General features: G+C 44.4%; 1 protein-coding gene and 1 long non-coding RNA gene across 3 annotated transcripts in view; one reads left to right on the forward strand and one right to left on the reverse strand.

The window, feature by feature from the left end:
* Positions 1-9,647, reverse strand: part of FAM193A (family with sequence similarity 193 member A) — a 127,444-nt gene extending 117,797 nt beyond the window's left edge. For both annotated transcript variants that reach the window (XM_006134711.4, XM_075930865.1), the window contains exon 1: positions 9,195-9,647. In XM_006134711.4, the coding sequence (XP_006134773.2) occupies positions 9,195-9,467 (273 nt within the window). In that variant the 5' untranslated portion in view covers positions 9,468-9,647. The remainder of the gene's footprint in view (positions 1-9,194) is intronic.
* Positions 9,648-9,843: 196 nt separating this feature from the next.
* On the forward strand, positions 9,844-19,799 carry LOC112547696 (uncharacterized). The gene is made up of 3 exons (XR_003091494.2): positions 9,844-10,064; positions 17,598-17,723; positions 17,892-19,799. It is a non-coding gene; the product is annotated as an uncharacterized LOC112547696 (long non-coding RNA).
* The last annotated feature ends 926 nt before the right edge of the window (positions 19,800-20,725 follow it).

A 20,725-nucleotide genomic window follows, 5' to 3' on the forward strand; every position in this document is an offset into this window, starting at 1 on the left:
TTTTTGGAGAATGTTGGGGATAACTTCTTGGTACAAGTGCTGAAGGATCCGACCAGGGGCCGTGCACAGCTTGACCTTCTCCTCACAAACAGGGAGGAACTAATAGGGGACGTAGAGGTGGGTGACAACCTGGGAAGCAGTGATCATGAGATGGTAGATTTCAGGATCCTGACCAAAGGAAGGAAAGAGAGTAGTAAAATACACACCTTGGACTTCAAAAAAGCAGATTTTGACTCCCTCAGAGATCTGATGGAAAGAATCCCCTGGGATGTTAACATGAAGGGGAAAGGAGTCCAGGACAGCTGGCAGTATTTTAAAGAAGCCTTATTGAAGGCACAGAAAGAAACCATCCCGACGCGTAGCAAGAGAGGCAAACCTGGTAGGAGACCGGATTGGCTTACAGGGGAAATCCTTGGTGAACTTAAGCACAAAAAGGAAGCTTACAGAAAGTGGAAACTTGGACAAATGACTAGGGAGGAGTTTAGAGGTATAGCTCGAGAATGCCGGGGGGTTATCAGGAAGGCGAAAGCGCAAATGGAGTTACGACTGGCTAAGGATGTGAAGGATAACAAGAAAGGTTTCTACAGGCATGTCAACAAGAAGAAGGTGATCAGAGAGGGTGTGCAGTCCCTAATGGATGAAGGACGTAACCTAGTGACAGAGGATGTGGGGAAAGCTGAAGTACTCAATGCTTTCTTTGCCTCTGTATTCATGTACAAGGTCGGCTCCTGGACTTCTGTGCTAAGTGACGCAAGATGGGAAGAAGATGGACAGCCCTTGGTGGGTAAAGAACAGGTTAGGAACTATTTAGAAAAGCTAAACGTACACAAATCCATGGGTCCGGACTTAATGCACCCGAGGGTACTGAGGGAGTTGGCAAATGTCATTGAGGAGCCTTTGGCCATTATCTTTGAAAAGTCGTGGAGATCGGGAGAAATCCCGGATGATTGGAAAAAGGCAAATGTAGTGCCCATCTTCAAAAAAGGGAAGAAGGACGATCCAGGGAACTATAGGCCGGTCAGTCTTACCTCGGTTCCCGGAAAAATCATGGAAGGGATCCTAAAGGAATCCATTTTGAGACACTTGGATGAGAGGAAAGTGATCAGGAATAGTCAGCATGGATTCACAAAGGGCAAGTCGTGCCTGACCAATCTGATTAGCTTCTATGATGAGGTAACTGGCTCAGTGGACATGGGAAAGTCAGTGGATGTTATATACCTTGACTTTAGCAAGGCTTTTGATACGGTCTCCCACAATATTCTTGCCAGCAAGTTAAGGGAATGTGGATTGGATAAATGGACGGTAAGATGGATAGAAAGATGGCTAGAAGGCCAGGCCCAGCGGGTAGTGATCAACGGTTTGATGTCAGGATGGCGGTCGGTTTCTAGTGGAGTGCTCCAAGGTTCGGTTCTAGGACCGGTTTTGTTCAATATCTTTATTAATGACCTGGATGAGGGGATAGATTGCACCCTCAGCAAGTTTGCAGATGACACTAAGCTGGGGGGAGAGGTAGATACGCTCAAGGGCAGAGATAGGATCCAGAGTGACTTAGACAAATTGGAGGATTGGGCCACTAGAAATCTCATGAGATTCAACAAAGACAAGTGTAGAGTCCTGCACTTGGGACGGAAGAATCCCAAGCATAGTTACAGGCTGGGACCAACCAGTTAAGTTGTAGTTCTGCAGAAAAGGACCTGGGGGTTACAGTGGATGAGGAGCTGGATATGAGTCAACAGTGTGCCCTTGTAGCCAAGAAAGATAATGGCATATTAGGATGCATTAAGAGGAGCATTGCCAGCAGATCCAGAGATGTCATTATTCCCCTTTATTCAGCTTTGGTGAGGCCACATCTGGAGTATTGTGTCCAGTTCTGGGCCCCCCACTACAAAAAGGATGCGGAAGCATTGGAGAGGGTCCAGTGGAGGGCAACCAAAATGATTAGGGGGCTGGAGCATATGACCTACAAGGAGAGGCTGAGGGACTTGGGTCTGTTTAGTCTGGAGAAACGAAGAGTGAGGGGGGATTTGATAGCAGCCTTCAACTTCCTGAAGGGAGGTTCCAAAGAGGATGGAGAGAGGCTGTTCTCAGTAGTGACAGATGGCAGAACAAGGAGCAATGGTCTCAAGTTGTGGTGGGAGTGGTCCAGATTGGATATTAGGAAAAACTATTTTACTAGAAGGGTAGTGAAGCATTGGAATGGGTTGCCTAGGGAAGTAGTGGAGTCTCCATCCCTAGAGGTATTTAAGTCTCGGCTTGACAAAGCCCTGGCCGGGTTGATTTAGATGGGATTGGTCCTGCCTAGAGCGGGGGGCTTGACTTTACGACCTTCTGGGGTCTCTTCCAGTTCTATGATTCTATGATAAGGGGATGGTTGGATGAAATAACATGATCTTGGTAACTAATTGACCATTCATTATCAGTTGGAAATAGGTCAATGGAGGGATGATAGGAGTTGCTATAGGGAACTTTCTGGGTGTCTGGCTGGTGAGTCTTGCCCACATGCTCAGGCTTTAGCTGATCGCCATATTTGGGGTCGGGAAGGAATTTTCCTCCAGGGTAGATTGGCAGAGGCCCTGGAGGTTTTTCGCCTTCCTCTGTAGCATTGGGCACAGATCACAGCTGAAGGACTCTCTGCATGTTGGGTCCTTCAAAGTATTTGAATGCTTCAATATCTTTGATATAGGTGAGAGGATTATTCTAAGAGGGGTGGTTGAGATTCTGTGGCCTGCACTGTGCAGGGGGTCAGACTAGATGATGATAATGGTCCCTTCTGACCTTAAAGTCTATGAATCTATGAATGAATCTATGTAAGGTATACAAAGTCAACTTTATAATTTGTTTCTTCACCACAGAATCCCATATAAGGAAAGTATAAAAATATTGTGTAACTGATAAAAATTCCAGTTAGTTACACGGTTAACTGCAAGGCTGCCAGTCCATGTCATGTTGGGCCCAGCCGGGAACCTGGCCAGGTTGGCTGCAGAGTGGCTGGTGGAAGGACAGCCATTATGCCAGCAGGCTCTGGTGGGACAGCGGTCTGCTGCGGTGGGGCCAGGAGCCCCAGGGTGGGAGCATGGGGTTGCCACAGCAGGGCTGGTGGAGCCAAAAGCCCCAGCAATCCCAGCGCAGTGTGCTGCGGAGGAGAGAGATTCCTGGCTGTGGCGGGAGCGTGGGCTGGCTGGTCCAGTGCTGCTGTGGTAGGGCCAGCAGGACTGGGAGCATGGGTGGTGGGGCAGTGGTTTTCCATGGTGAAGCTGAAAGCCCCAGCGGTGAGACCATGGGCTGCCATGGCAGGGCAGCAGGGCTGGTTGCACATGGGGAGCCTGCTGGGAGGCCAGGCCAGGAGCTGAGCTGAGCTGGGGGGCCAGTGACATGCCAGTTAACAGGTAACTAATAAGCAACACTTGGTAAGGATGATGGTTACCTGTTTATATCACTACCCTGCACTGTGCACAGACCAATAAAATGCAACTCTAAACACATCCCCAGACTTAAATTCCATTCTTTAATCCAAATCTTAATATCTCATCATCACAGAACACCGTTCAGTATAGTCACATTTAAAAGAAACATTTATTTTTCTTTTCACACAATGAAATATTAAATTAGAAGTGCCTGGTCAACATGCTCAACCTTCAGATCATGAAGTACTCTATTTTTAATGTGATAATTTATTCTCCACCCCACAACACTATCTCCACTACCCATATTTTATCATTACAAAGATATATGCAAATTCTTATGTTCCTACTCCATAATCATAAATTGTATCCTTTCCAATTCCAGTTACACTAATGATTCTAACAAGTTTCCTTACTTGAGGAACACTTGTGGAATATTATGTGGAAGAAAAGACATCTGATGTTTCCAAGTACGTACAAAAGAGCGGCTTCCTATTTGGTGGGGTGCTGGTGAATATTTTAGAAATTATATGAGAAGACAAGATTTCACACATTTAATGCAGAAACTCCATGGAAAGGAGTATCTTACATTAAGAATCATGAACATCTTATTTTAATTATGTGATTGATGTTAGCTAAGAAAAGCCTATCTGGAATTTGAAAATTTAGAAAAGGGCTTTTTAAAATCAGAAGCATAACATTTTATATACTTGAAAACGTAACCCAACTTTGCTTTTCTGAAGTGCAGGTTAAAGCCAATCATCTGTTCTAAAGGGAGTTTGCACTAACAGAGTTATAATGGAGAATGTACCATAATCCAGCAACATAAAAAGTCTTTTGATTTTTTTAAAGTTATAAATAAAATACCAAAATTTCTCATTTTAAACAGTTACAATTAAAACGCATCACAAACATGCTACACCTACACTTACAGTCTTATAAAAATGAATTGTATAAGATCTAGTCTGTCCAGTCTAACCACCAGTTCTTAAAAGATCTGGCCTTTCAATTTCTGTTTCTCAGAAACTAAAAAGTAACATGTGCGAAGAAAGAACAAGCTGTATAGGATTGTTTTTGTACTGTACTTATGTGGTGGTGGAAGCTAGCCAAGCATGGCAGAGGAGTTAGTTAAGACATTGTCTTAAAGATTGAGACAATATATAGGAACTGATGAAGGCATCATAGAAAGGAACACTGGAGAGGACTGGAGAGAAAAAAAAGACAACATTCAGCATATACATAGCTTTCTACATTCCCCCACAAAAACTGTCATGGCTTTTGAGCATAAGGTACCGCCTATCCAGGAATATTTTGCAGAAATTTTTTCCCTAAGTAAAAAAGGAAAACAACGTCAAGTGTAAACAGTGCAAGAAGATGCTGCAGGGCCTAGTTGCAAGAATGAAACATCATAAGGAAAACTGCTTATTGGGAGAAAAGGATGTGGATAACAGAAATGTTAAATTTAGATTAATCGGCTAATCAAATAGTCGATGTAAATTGCATCAACTATTTGATTAGTCGATAAGGGCACCTACGCCTTTGAAGTGTAGCAACAGCCCCAGGGCTGTTACTACACTTCACAGGTGAAAGCGCTGCAAGGAGCATAGGGCCAGCAGGGGACTCAAGCAGTCCGCCACTGGCCCCATGCTCCCTGTGAGGTTTCAAAGTAGCAGCACCACACGGAGCCCAGGGTCAGTAGAGAGGAAGGGGGGGGTGCCCTTCGCTGACCCTGGGCTGCACACGACATTTCAAAGCAGCAGCACTGCATGGAGCCCAGGGTCTAGCCCCAGGTTGCATACGGCACTGCCACTGTGAACCACATCCTCCTTTCCCCCCTCCCCACCTTGCTGCCTCTTTCAGATAGAGGCAGCAAGGAGGGAGGAGAAGCTACTAGTGACTAGCGTGTCAACTATACGATAAGCATTTGTTTATTGGATAGTGGACTAGTCATTCATATCCCTAGTGGATAAAGTTGTGGATATGGCTGAGTGTATCAACTGCTGAGTAACAGGGATGTGAAGGACTAGTTAACTATCCGATAAGCAAATGCTTATCGGATAGTGGATAGTTGCTTTCCCTCTGGCTTGTTGCCTTTATCAGAAAGCAGCAGCAAGGGGGGTGGGGGGGACAGCAGGGGAGAGAATGGGGTACTTAAAGCAGCAGCGCCGCATGGAGCCAAGGATCCGGCCCCAGGTTTCAAGTGGCGCTGCCTCTTTCAAAATGCCGTGTGCATCCCAGTGCCACCTGGGGTGTTCCTAGGCTGCATGCGGCATTTCAAAACAGCGCCACATGGAGCCCGGGATCAGCTGGGGACTCGCTCCTGCTGACCCCAGGCTCCACGTGGCACTTTCACCTTTGAAGCGTAGCAACAGCCCCAGGACTGTTGCTACAGTTCAAAGGCGGAGACGCTCTATCAACTAATCGAATAGTCGATGCAAAATGCATTGACTATTCAATTAGTCCATTAGTCAATATTTAATATCCTTGGTTAGTAAATTAAATAATTCAAAAAACAATGAGGAGTCCAGTGGCATCTTAAAGACTTAAAGATGTATTTGGGCATAAGCTTTCATGGGTAAAAATCCAATGCATCCTTCTTCAAGTCTCTCTGTGTCTTTTAGTGCAAGTGTAATTTGACAAAAATTCCCAACCTGTTTACTGTTGGATGTTGCTAGGAAAAAAAAGTTTAGCTTAACTAATTAAACAAGACATAAGGATTGGCTAACTAGGTTTAGAATCTATCACACAAGTGTATAAAACAGCAAACTGCAATAAGAGAAATCTAGAGTTGCCAGTTGACACTGAGTGTCATTTTCTTATTTTATATTATGCAATACACGTCCCTTATTTTGGAACATCACTGTCAGAGACAATAAGGGTGATGTCTTAAATCTATTCCCTAGTTCAGCATAATTGAGCTTCTCCAAGGGAACCCCATTCTATAGTTGTTTTCTCAAAAACCATACAGTGCTAGTGAGTTCAGTGGGGCTTACTCCAAAATTAAGTGCACTCTACGCAGTTAGTCTTCGCTTTTTTTGGTATCTTGATTTAAAATTAGTGATTTTTTTTTTGTGATTTAAATTGTGAACTAAATCAATGTTTTAAATTGCCTTGATTTAAATCAACCCACCCGGATATGTTCTGAGAAATCAGACGTCATTAAAGTTTGTAAACTAAAACAATGGCTTTTGATTTTCATACCACCTCTCAGACACTCAGCAACATTTTATACAAGATGAAAATAACACAATGCTGGTTATGATTGTAAAGATAGCAGCATGCCATTTTCTTTCACACAGCCATCATAAATAATGCACCTGATTTGTACGGGTCATTTGTGTGAGGTACATGAAGCTTTCCTTCACCACACAACCCAGGAGCAACACGTGGTAAGCCATCACCCCAGTGAATGAACATTACAAATCTTGTCTTGACCATGTAATCTTAGTTTCAAAGTGCTTAGCTATTTAAAGTATTACATCCAAGAGCAACATTTAGAAAATGACAGGTTAACCTTAGTTTATATGCTTGAAACAAATGTGGTGTTTAGTGACAAAGTACTGGTAATTTTGTTGCATCACCACAATCAGAAAACATTTAATATGTCAAGAAAAAAAAATCAGTATACTGTATTACATAAAGCAAGTGAGCCGATCTACATCTATCAGAGCGCTGAAATGTAACATTGAATATATGTGGCTGTCAGGAATATGGCACAATGGATTACCTGGTTGCTCTAATTACAAACCAGCTGTATCGTGCGCTATCTTGTATATGTAAATTCAGTGTCATGAGTTTACTTCCAACTTAATAAATTGGTTGAGCTGATATTTGCCAACCAGCTTGCAACATACTGCTCATCAAACGTTGTGAAAAAAATGGAAAACACTGATAAATCTATGAGTACATTTAATAGTACAAGCAAAAGTTGTCAAATATATGTTATATGTGGAACTAACTTACGTAATGACGACTTGTATAATATTTTCTCACCTAAGGACAGGAAAAGTTTTTCTACTATGAAGAATACAGTATATAGTAACACATGAAAGTGTTTTCACAACATTATAAAGCTTAGACCACAATCTCTTAGAAATTATACAGAGTTTATCTTAAAAGTGAGATACATAAATGGTAACAATCAAGTCTAAAAACTAAAGGCAGCTGTCAAGCGGAAGGATAACCAGCCTCTAGTGATGAGCTATTGCAAGAGATCTGCTTGTTAAGTTACCATCTTAAGAAAGCCACTAAAGTTCTGGACTCTGCATCTCTCAGATGCATGGCCTATAGCTAATCCAGTTATCAGAGACAATAAACCTCTTCACTAATTGAATCACCTTTCATCTTCCATGTTGTGTTTTAGGATTGCTCCATTTCCCCCTGGTATTACCAATCATGTTTTAATGCAGTGCCTAGGGACCATCAAGATGGGTGCACCATTGTGCTAGGTACTGTACAAACAGTAATAGCTAGACCCTACCCCTGAATTACATGCATTATATTAAAGTTCAGTTTCAAATTCTGTGCAACACTTCAACCTCCTGCTACTTATTTTCTAGAATAATACTAGAGTTGGATGGCATCCTCTCAATTTAGCAGTGAAGTCCATATTTCTTCAAGATAGTCACAATTTACATTAACACCTATCATCCAAAACAGAAATTATGTTTAACAAATACTGTATAGCATGGTAGTTATGCCAGCTATTATGGTAGACAGGAGAGTAGGGGAGGGCAAGATTGGTGTATTAAAAAATATTGTTTATATTAATCACTGATTGTTTTGCTAGAGCAATGTGAATCAAACAGGAAATAAGACCACACTCAGAAGTTGTCCAGTTGGTTACATCATTAAGTACATATTATTAAACCATTTCTTCTTTCTCCAATGTGTATGGCAATGTTCTTATGGAGAAGAAAAATCAATGAGTCAAATAAGGTATACAATAAAACCTGCACGTAAGTACACTGCCAACTGGAAACTCTCACCTAAATTAACTGCCAAGCACCTTTAAAGAAAAAAATCTGTTCAACCTTTAAAGAAAAATAAAGAAAAACCAGCATCTGTTGCTGTCTTGTTCATTTTAACAAAGTAGCTCTATATGATCAATAATTTGACTGATTTTTGCTTAGCCCTGCAATAGGCCCTTAAGACAGGTGTCATTGCACAACCACACACTTACAATAAACTAAACTGAAGTGCAACTCTTTCCTAGTAAAACTCAGCAAGCAGGCCCAAAATGTTTCTACAGCTCAACATGCCAACCTGCAATTGCACTTATAATGAACATGTAACTTTTCAGTACAATTATTCTGGGAGAAAACAGAACCTCACTTTAAGCATGTGCCCTAGGTGACAACGCCTCAAACCTCTTCTCTTGCTCCTCCACCCACAAGCTTCAGCACAAGCCCTGGGGACGCAGAAAGATGGGATGCCGGGCATGGGAAGCCGTGAGGGATGCTCCAACTACTTCCCGAGACTCCCCACCACCACGTCCGATGGGTCAAGCTGTCGCGCCCTGCCCCATGGGGTGAGGAAGAGGAACTGTGCCCAGCCCCGCATCCTCACGGTGATGGCAACACCCCTGGGAGCCCTGCTGCAGGGGGACAGCGAGTCGGCCAAAGGGGGCTCTCACCGGGGCTGACTGCCCAGCCAGGGAAGGCGTGTGCGGGGCTCAGCTACAGCGGGGCGCCTGTCACTGCCGCCGCAGAGCGACCCCTCCATAGGCTCCCCGCCTCGCGAAGAGGGTGGGTGCGGCCAGGTCCCCCGCCCCTCGAAGGGCCCCCCTCTCACCTCGCCGTGTCCCGCCCCGGCCCCTCCAACGCCGCCGCTCAAGGCTCCGTTGCTGGCGGCCGTTGCCGGCGCTGTCAGCAGGCCGCCCCCCACGCTCGGCGTGGCAGCCCCTGCCTGGGCTGGAGCCCGCAGGGCGGCCGAGACCGAGGCGGCCGCGCTTTTGCTCAGGCCGCCCGTCCCGCCGCTGGGTCCGGGGCCGCCGGTACTGCCGAGGCCACCGCCCCGCTTGTTCTTTCTGCGCTTGGCTCCTCGCTTGGCGTCGGCCGGACTCATCGTGTCTGACACCCGGGCAGGGAGGAGGCAGCGGGGAGCTCGGAGCCGCCGGCAGCGCCCGGAGGGGGAGCGGAGAAGGCCGGGCCACAGGCACCGAGGAGCGGGGCGCACGAACTGTCACTATAACGGGGACTCCCTTGGCCCCAGCGCCGCTGACCAGAGTTACCGTCCAATATGGCGGACACAAGGGGAAAGTGATCCCCCTTTACGTCGGGGGGCTCCCCCTTGCGCTGACGGGAACCCGCGCCGCGTAGCACGCCGGGAAATGCAGTTGTAATCCTGCTGCCACTTCGGCACCGTACCCTACCCGCGGCAGGATGGGGACTACAACTCCCAGCGTGCATTGCGCAGCCCGTCCGGGAGCGGTCAGTTATGTCATCTCGCATCGCACCGTTCGATGGGATATGTAGTTTTCTTGGCAGCCGTTAGCCCGCTTGACCAACGTTACCACCCTTGTCTGGAGACTACAGAGCCGCAAAAAAGGAGCAGGAGTGGAAGAGTCTAACAACACCACGTGATGTTCGATACAGGGGCTTGTTAAAGGGGTAGAGGCCTTAGGCAGCCCTCCAGGAGTCCATTGTACAGAGGGTATGTCAGGTCAGTCTTGTGTATAATACAGTATAGCTGCTGCACTGGGTACAAGGTCGTTTCCCAGGTATGCACGTAATAGAAATGGTTCTAATGGCACTTGCAGTTTCCAGATGTGATGTCTGCAGCAGTGTTTTTCTCCTGAGTGGAACCCCCATGCAGTGAACATGGGTTGAATGCATCTCAGTTCAGTGTAGCTCCCTCTCCATGGTGTATGCAGGTTTGGGCCTCTGCTGAGACATCCAATTAGTGCAAAGCACAGTGATGAGTTTGAGATATGGGAGTTGGAACCAACCACATTCATTGAAAATATGGCCCATCAAACATCCATTGGATGATGATAGCTTTTAACCTGCTCGGAGCTGTTGTGGATTTGTTACACTTTTAAATATAAGACTTGTTCTCTGGAAATATATATTTATTAACTTGAGGTCTGACTCTTTGAAGGTTACACAGGTAGACCCTTCCCGTGAAAATGCATCAACATTTCATTCACACAACTAGGAGCCTTCTGCAAACACAGTGTATAGTACAAAACAAATATTTTTTTAAATGAAGTAGAATTTTAAAGTTGTAAATACACAATAGTGAATTATTTCAGTAGTTACTTTTTATTACAGAAGCCTTATAAATTGAAACTCCAGACCTACAGATGCACTACCATTAGGCTGTACAGCCTTTCCCTGATGGCACTTCAGAATGTAGTCCACAAAAATCAACATGTGAGGCCAGGACTCCTCTAAGCTAGCCATTGGGAGATGCTGACAAGAAGGGTGCATCCTAAGTCCTTCCCTTCTCCCAGAGCCAGGCACCTTTGTCCAAGCTTCAGAGAGGCCCTATATCTGATAGGGAGCCCAGTTAAGAACTCAAGTATCAGAGGGGTAGCCGTGTTAGTCTGAATCTGCAAAAGCGACGAGGAGTCCTGTGGCACCTTATAGACTAACTGAAGTGTAGGAGCATAAGCTTTCGTGGGCAAAGACCCACTTCGTCAGATGCATGTTCTTCTGTTAAGAACTGTTCTTCTGGAGTCAGGCAGCTAAAGCAGGGGTGGGGAATCTTTTTTGGGTCGGGGGCCGCTGACCCACAGAAAAATCAGTCGGGGACCACCTACAAGTGAGAAGCAAAGTGAGAAGCCCCTGAATGAGAGCCACGGAGGGTCCAGGTTAGTAGATTTTGTGTGCTCCAGCCCTATGTGAGGGTGGTTGGGGGATTGGAGCGCCAGTGCAAGCTCCCCAATGCTGAGCCTCGGAAGCCAAATCTATGCAAGCCAGGTGCCACATTCGGCCCCTGAGCCTGAGGTTCCCACCCCTGGCCTTAAAACCACATCTATACTTACTACACCAGAGGTCAATCTTCTGGTGTTTAATTTAGCGTGTCTAGTTAAGACCTGCTAAATTGAACACTGAAGGCGGCCCTGGCTAGCGCCGGTACTCCTGGCAGTCACGAGGAGGAGTAAGGGAAGCCAAAAGAAGTGTTTGGTCCCATCGGCCTCCCTCTGTGAAGACAATGCCAAGCTCAGCTTAAGGTAAGATGACTACAGCTACATATTTTACTTAGCTAGAGTAGCATACCTTAACCCTGACCTTCCAGGTCTAGTGAGGACCAGGCCTAAGACATTTCACACAAGAATGAGCATGGAACTAACTTCACACAAAATGCATGAAGAAAGAGTTGTACAGCCTACTACCCGTAGCCCAGTGGTTAGAACATTCATTGGGAAAGTGAGAGACCAGGCACATTTCCCGCTTTAGCTGTGGGGAGAAAGGATGTCACACCCCTTAAGAGAGAACTCTCTGCAATGGGTTATCCGATAGTCTGATGTAGGGCTCCCTCAGTCTCTCTTATTAAAGCTTTTCCGCTTTGGATAAATTATTAAATAGTCATTAAAGCAGGGGGCTGGACCCTGGTCTCCTTCCTTCCAGGTGACTGCCTTTACTACCAGATTAAAATCATTGTGATCCTTCCTCAATGACTAAATATTTATACACAGCAGGAAGCTCTAACAGGCATGATTGAGTGAGACTATCCTGTAACCAAGGGGTTGGAGCATTCTTCTGAGAGATGTAGGAGACTGGTTCAATTCTTTCTCCCAATCAGGCAGAGGAAGGAATTGAATGTGGGATCCTTCATCCCAAGTTAGTGCACTAACCACTGGGCTAAAAGTTGCAAGGTGGGCACCATCTCTTCCCTTTGCCATTTGAATAGGACCTGATCCTGCAGGGGTGCTCAGAGGCTGGCTATTGGTTAGGTTTATTCTATTAGTGAATCACACCTTGGCTTAGGCAGGACATAGGTGTCCGAGTATATGAGCCAGCAATGCACATGCACAGAGGCAGGAACTTGGTTGCTAAATAAGTTTAGGCACCCACAGGGTTAGGTTGCAGCCAAGAAGTTTTGTGGATGGTAGTTGTAGCTAAAATTGGGATTCAGATGTCTAAGTAACTTTGTGGATTTTCCTATCACTGTGCTTCTGACATTGACCTTCTTAAATTTTCCTAACATAGGGATAAACTCCAGTTGGTTCCTGATCCAAAAGTACAGGCCCCTGTCACTTGTGCTAATGAAAAATCTCTATTAATTCTAAAGGTTTCACACATTTGAGAAGTTCTAACTCTATCCAGTAGAGGGCAGTGGTACACATGAAGCAAGCCCATCTCTCTATCAGGTGATTTCTAAATCATCAACTACTTAATAGGTCTGCAAAATTTTCTGGTATTAGGTGTGTTTGGGGCATGACAAGGGCCCATAAATTATGAGGCATTGCATTACCATATTTTGACATAATATGATGAAATAGCATTGCAGCATGCAGAGGGACTGATAGGAGCAGATTATATTTTGCTGTGTTATTATAGTGTATTGAAGCCAGTGGCGGATTACCATAGTATTGTGTTTTGATGCAATACAGTGTGACTGAATATGATAGTATGAAGCTGAGTGTTGCAAGCAGTTTCTTTTCGAAGCAGTCTTGCATCACAGTTTATTAATGGTTTTTGCCCTGTGGCACAATGACAACACTTAGCCTTTCCTACTCACAAAAAGGGCAACTCTAGGTTATAGTTATGTGGATAGAAAGTGCACAGATATTTTATTGTCTTGTAATGAGGAAAGTGGTGTTTCCATTCTTGCAAACCTTCTGCCCACAGTGAAATTGTTCTATGACTAGCCTTTCTCAATCTACTGCAAAAGATATTTCTATGTACGCATATGCAATTATGAAACTAGGAAGACAGGCACTTTAATTCACCGTTGAATCTCATTGCTGATATATCACTTCCCATCTTGTTTTATATGATGGCTAATTAGATTGTGAATTCTTTGGGGTAGAACCTTTGTCTTCCTATCTGCCGGTCATGCTTAGTGAAATGTTAACGTTATACAAACAAATAATAATAAGTGTTATACAGAAAACACACCTTCACAGACTTGAGGAAGAGCTCTGTGCAAGCTCAAAAGCTTGTTTCTTTCACCAATAGAAGTCAATTCAATAAAAGATATTATCTTGCCCACCTTGTCTTACCTTAACAAACAGCGTTTAATTTCAAGGGGGAAAAAACCCAACCAAACCAAAACCAACCAAAAAAAACAAACAAAAAAACCCCCTACAATATGCACAACAGCAGAAGTTCTGATTTTGTATCATAAAGCAGCATTTTTACATAAGGTATTATTGTTAATCTGGAGGGCTCCTATTTTTCATGTGATATTTTGGCACACTCTTATTTAAGTCTGATTGAGAGCCAGCTTTATCTTTTCCTAGAGATTTTATTTATTTACACTTGTCCCCATTCATCCAGCCCTGTGCTTCCAAAAGAAATTATTACAGCTCTGTCAGTCTGTATGTTCCCCGTGTGTTGCAGATAAAATGCATTAATCTAGGGGACTATTATAACAAAAAGCAGTCAACACTGCAGCAGCAAAAGCAATAATACTTTGTCATCACCATGTTTAATTCCCTTGTTACAGAAGTATCACTATGCAGGTTTTACTCTTCCCACTATAAAGAGCCAGCAGCAGGTCATGTTTTTTTTTTATTCAATTTTCAAAATTAAAAACAATTCCCATATCTGAATGTGATTGTGAATATTTATAAGCTGTGCAAAGCAGAGTTGTGGTTTTGGTGGGTTTTTTTTCTAAATCAGTGAGTGAATTTACTGCCCAGGAAGCTTGAGTGGTTTCCTACACAGCTCTCCCACCATACTTCATTTTTAACTTGTAACCAATCTTAGCTGCTGATGCAGGCCCAGGTCATTTTAGAAATTTTTACCAGTTTTTTTTGGCAAATCTGAAATGCATATGGAGTGGAAGGGGTGGGGGATGATGTAACCAGACACACTTGGCTGTGACTGTGACTCCTACACCTTTATTTCTGCCCTTACTAATCAGTCAGCTAAAATATTTGAGTGAATTAACTTTAATTTGCCTCACTATGTCTCTTCACCAGAGCCTCACACTTTGAATTCCTGGGCAATAATATATTATTTAGACTGTGAATAATTTCAGAATTGCTGAGAATGGCACCTGAAATAGTCACAAACAGTAGGACTGATGAAGAGTGAATATAAGAATAATGTCATGATTTCCAATGTTTTGCTACAGGCTTCCATAGTATCGTAGATTAGTCTTTGAGGCATATAGTCAATAAAAAAATGTGTGCAGAATTCCACAGGGCTCAATTAGGGTCAGACTCTGCCTTCAAAATTCACATGAGCATAGGAAAGCACAATGTAGCTTTTACAGTTTAATTGGAATGTTTGTGACCATGTCCTAGCATACACCTGACAGTGATCTGTAGAACTCTACAACTTGAAGAAGTCATCACTATAAATAAAGAAAGGCCCCCTGCTGCCTACAGTTATTAATAATTTTTCATTTATTAATTGTATTATTGTAGCTCTTTGGTGCCTTAGTCACAGACAAGACCCAGTTATGCTAGGCGTCATGCAAACACTGAACAAAATGACAGTTCCTGCCCACAGAGATCTTAATATCTACATAATTAAAAATAATCAATTGGTTCATAGTAATCCAAAGAATGGTAGATACTGTACAGATATTTAGAAGTTACAATCTCTGCCCCAGTGAAACTACAGTGGAAAGGCTCCTTTTATTGCAGTGGGCTCTGGATCAGGGTCTTCAGCCCAGTCCTGCAGACTCAGCCATCAGTCGTCCCATTGAAGTCAATGGGACTGCTCAGATGTCCCACTGTTGCAGGGTAATCAGGTAACCAGTGTGGGTGATAAGACAGGCTACCTGCCCATCCTGAACACTGCAGACTGTGCTGTGCCCCAGAAGCAACCAGTAGTAGGCCTGGCTCCTAGGCATGGGCTGGAGAAGAGTACAGGGCTCTGCACTGTGCCCCTGACCTGAGCACTAAGTCCACACTCCCATTGGCTAGGAACCTGCTGTGGCTGCTTCTGGGGTGAAGCATCATCTGCCATGACAGGAGAGGCAGGAAACCTGCCTTGGTATCCTCCTCCCCGGCTGCACTGCTGACTCAGAGCTGCTCAGGGTAAGCCCCTTCTGTCCCAGCCCTGCCAAATCTGGAGCCCCCTCCTACACATCAAAGCTCTCATGCTCAGCCCCACCCTGGCACCCACACTCTAGTCAAATTATGTTGGGTTGCGGGTATCAACAATTTTCTTCAACTGGGTCATGGAGAAAAAAGTTTGAAAACCACTGTTCTGTATGATTGAAGACACAGTATATCACTGACATTAGGAAATATGATCAGTTCCACATATGCTGTCTTCAATTTGTTTACAGGGTCAAAGGATGGGACAAGATTCACAATATTGAAATCCTCAGTCATTGCCAGATGTATGGCATTCAAAGCTTGCTCATAAACACTCGGCTGCATTGGTCTTGGTATTTCTATCATATGGCTGATTTGAGAAGACTCAAGACCCTATTTTATAGTCAGCTAAAGCAAGACACCTGTTCTCTCATACTGGAGAGTACAAATGACATAAAAGACACACTGAAATCCAGTTTGAAAACATGGGAAGTTGACCACAGCAACTTGGAAGCAGCATGGCACATTTCTCATGTTGCTGTTAACTGTATTAAAGCAAGGTGCATTAAGAGCTTATATAAAAATATGAACAGCACAAAGCAAGGAACACAATATCCTGAATTAGACAATCTTGTCTTCCCCAGCTCTGACATTGGTTTGACCTTGCATAAACATGTTCATTTATAGTATTTGCTTAATTTTCATATGACAACAGCAGCAAGATACTTCTTCATCACAACCCAGTTCACCTTTGAGTCTCAGATTTTTTTCAAAGCCAAGATCCAACTAACATTCAGGTGAATGGAAACCCTTTGCTTCTTTCTTCAGATATGTTCTGAAACATACCCAGCACCTTATAAAGCATTGCTTGATTATTTGTGGACATTAAAACATGGATTTATAAAACTGAATATTGTCTTGTGAATTTTGCTATTTTTCTCAATGAAAAATGATACTTGTTTGCGTTAAAAAAGCCACACAGCCTTAATCTATTGTTTTAAAATAGTTATAAAGAAACATTTTACAAATCAATACTGAAGTAGCAGAAAATGAGAGAAACTGTACAGATTCCAATTTATCCCAATAGTGATAAGAATGGGCTTTTTATACAGAAAATTGAATATTTTGATATGCATACAGATTGCTGACAAATCACTAGAGGACAGCCTGCAAGCAATACTGGCAGCAATTCAAAATAAAATAAATTGACTCTGACAAATCTGTCCTCCGATGCTTCATAAACCATGGAATACAATTAAGTGTGAAATCAAGTTCAAACTGATAGCTCCAATTCCAAAATAAAGTGTTGCTGCCCCTCCTGTCCCAAGTGGTTAGCTAACCTTTGGGTCCTTGTCACTTTATTCCCATTAGGAGAAGAAACTGATAGTACAAGTCAGGTGTATTTGGTGCAGTCCTTGTTTATGTGTAAAAAATGTCCACAAAATTCTGTCTCATGGAGCACAATGGAAACAAACAACAGCAAGATGTTTCTTTACCCCTCTGATTCTTTACTTATAGTTTCCAAGTCTGCTTCTCCATGCCTGTGCCCTAAGGAACTGTCTTTGTGACCACTCAGGAACATGTTCACTGCTGACTATCTTGCTATCTGCTAACTTTCTCTGCTTTCTGTCTTTCCCTTTCCTTTTCATTTGCAGCTAAACTCAGGGAAATCCTTCAGGTCTTGCCCTGCAGCCCAGTTCTTACATTTTTTTTACAACTGTCATTACAAGAGAGGAGATTAATTGCTCTTTCTATTAAACCTAAATAAAGGCAGGTCTACACCTCAGAGCAAAGTCAACCTAATTTACACAACTCCAGCTATATGAAACTCTCCCATTGACTTCCCTTACACTTCTCATTCTTATGGAGTACTGGAGTTAACAAGAGAGCGATTGGCAGTCAGTTTACTGGGTGTTCACTAGATCTGCTAAATTGACCCATGGGGGATTAATTGCCACAACACTGATCCTCTAGTGAGGGTAGACAAGCCCTAAAGTTTGCTTAGTTCTACTATTTTTTTAAACCAGGTTGTGACGGGGAAGACACTCCCCGCACTGACAACAGCGCCCCCGGCGAGGCGCAGGGCGACGCGGCCGGGTGGGACGCAGGGGAGAGCAGCCGGCAGGAAGGAAAGCCGCCGAGCCAGGAGGCAGGTGCGTGGGCCCGTGCGGCGGCAGGCGCGCTGCCCGCAGCAGGCACTTGGACCCGGGAGAAGGCGGCGGGGAGGCGGAGGACGGACCGGCACGTCTCGGGCGTGCCGGCATATAAAGGGGGGGAGCCGGAAGGGGAGGAGGCTAACGGCATTCCCTCTACCCCCGCAGGCAACCCCGGGAGGAACGCCGGAGGACCAGAGGAGGAGCGCTGGACCCCTGCAGCCCAGACCCAACACGGGACGACCCACCCCGGGGACCCGAGGATGGGGGCAGGTGGCAGACGACTCTGACCCCCCCACCCAAGGAGGGAAGAGGGCCGAGCCCGCTGGAGGGCAAACCCCTGTTGCCGGCCCGTGAGTGGGGCCGAGGGTGGAGAGCCCTTCCCGTCCCCTGGCTGAGAGTAAGCCAGGGCGCTGCGGCAGCTGCCATAGGAGCAGAGACAAAGGGACAGAGACAAAGGGGCAGAGACAGGGGGCTAGAGGCACAGGTGAGTGGGGTCGCGGGATGACTCCTCTCCCTTCCCCGCTCGGTACTGCCACACAGGTCTGTGATTGCTTAATGATCACAGACCTACTTGATGACAGACATTAATAGCTTCCAATATAACAGTAGAGATGCATCTACACTGCACCTGTGGCTCGAAATAAGCTACACAATTTGAGCTATGCAAATATCATCACTTATTTTGAGTCAATTTCAGACTAGCTTATTTCAAAATTCGGTTTTTGTCTATACAGCACTTACTTTGAAATAACCCTCTATTCTGAAACGTCCCTTACTCTTTGTGGAATGAGGTTTACAGGGACATTAGAATAGCAAAATAACAGGCATGCTCAAAAGACACAGCGTCTGCAGTGTAGACGTAGCCTAGAAGTTCTCCTGGAATTGTCCAAATAGAAGCTACCATCGGGGGCAACTGGTGAAGGGTGACATGGGGCCACTGGCCACGTAACTGCCCCAGCCCAGGGAGGGCCAAGACAACATCCATCTGTGAGTATGTGTAAGAGCTCTGGCTGGGGGTACAGGCTTTGCAGTTGGGCCAGGGATGAGAAGGTTTGGAGCATAGGCTGCCCTGGGGCTGTGACAGGGAGAAAGGTCTCCCCCACAGCAGCACTTGGGCTGGGGTGGAGGGCAGGGAAAGGTACCTCTTTCCACCATGGCAGTTCTGGAGCTGGGGATGCAGGATAGGTGCCTCTCCCATGGCTGAAGCAAGTTCCAGGCCAGGCTGGGTTAGGGCTGCAGGAGAAGTACCTCTTCCACAACCATGGCAGGTGCATGGTTGGGGCCGTGGGAGAGGTACCTCTACTGTAGCCATGGAAGGTCCATGCCAGACTATACTGGGACTATGGAAGAGGTGCCTCTGTTTCATCTATATACACAGAAATGAGCTGTGGGTATTCACATTCATATCTGTGGAGGCAGGTAAGTGCAGATATAAAGCAGATATCTGCAGATTTGCAGGGCTCTATGGATAATGATGTGAACTCTCCCAAAATCTTAGGTTGTTTGAAGCTGATTTTGGGTTCTGACCCAAGCCAGATTAATGAGACAGCTGTGAATTTTAGACCCAGATTGAAACTCCTCACTGACATATATCTTTTTGCATCTACTTAAATATTTAGCTTATTTGATGAGATTCTTGAGATTGAATGGACTTGAGTGTAGGCCCATTTTATAGTATCTCCTAAAATCCAGAACATATTTTAACTTTATTTGAATAACCCTTAAGAGTGCTTTGGGGTTGTTTAGTTTACAAATATATATTCCCAGAAGTCATTGCGCACCACAAATTTCATAATAGGGGTTAATACTTAAGTGCTCTCATGATCACACCCAAATGCTTTCAAACCAGCTCAGATTCCTGTGGCTTAATGTCATTTGTGAAGTGGGATTTTTGTCATATTAACAGTCATTTTGATTTAATTAAAAGCAATTCTTTCAGTGTGCTAATATGATGAATACAGGGTAGCATCGTTTAGGACTTCTCTCATTCCCATGGTAAAAAACATTGAAGAGAATCCCTTAGACCAGATCATATTTGGCAGAGATTGGCACAAATCCAGAAATGTATGATTTGCATTATGAATGAGAATGAAGCATTTATTAAAAGTAGAAGTTTTCTTTGCAGTGTTCTTTGACATGAGTTGAGGTTTGAATAAGCATGGACATGCTTGCACACTATATGCTTTTAAGACATAGTTATATAACTGCAGGAAAGCAGTTTGAATGCATTAATTATATTTTCTGAGTAGTTTCAGTATCTGAGTCTTCATTTGCAGCAGCAGTATCAAAAGCATTGGCACAGGCAGGCTAATTAATCCAGGCAGTTCCTGGGTTGAGGGCTGCTTTTTTTGTCTGTGGCAAACCCCTCCGTGCATTGCACTGTTTGCTTGTATAGATGAAAAGGAGCTTAATCTCTCTGGTTATATTTAGCATTCGCAGTCAAATACACAATTGGCAAAACCCCAGAGAGAAATCAGGGCACTCTTGTGCCGTGTAATGTGTTTTTAAAGTTCAGAATATCACAGAATCAAAATACTCATCAGACTGAGTGGGAGGGCGGGTGTGTGTGTGTGTGTGTGAAAAACTGTAATAATTAAGCATTTAGGGCCTGAGCTGTACATCTGTACAAGTCACTTTACTTATGTGAATAGCTATATTGCTTTGAGTGGGTCTACTCATCTAGTAACTGCTCACTAGCTTAAGCATTTGAAGGTTCTGATTGTAAGCAGCTTAGGACAAGGACACCTGGCTTTCTCTGTTCTCATATCTTAGGCCAGGTCTACACTGGTGGAGAAAATTGGTGCAAGATACGCAACTCCACCTATGTGACTTGCATAGGTGGAGTCAATGTAGCTTGCCTGATTTTCTGGGGCAGCCCCACAGCATGAGGTTGATGGGAGAAATGCTCTGTCGACTTCCCTTACTCCTTGTGACAGTGAGGAGTAGTGGTGCCAATGGGGGCACCCTCAGTGTTCAATTTAGTGGGTATTTAATAGACC

Source organism: Pelodiscus sinensis, chromosome 5 (assembly GCF_049634645.1).
Source record: "Pelodiscus sinensis isolate JC-2024 chromosome 5, ASM4963464v1, whole genome shotgun sequence".
Taxonomy (NCBI): Eukaryota; Metazoa; Chordata; order Testudines; family Trionychidae; genus Pelodiscus; species Pelodiscus sinensis.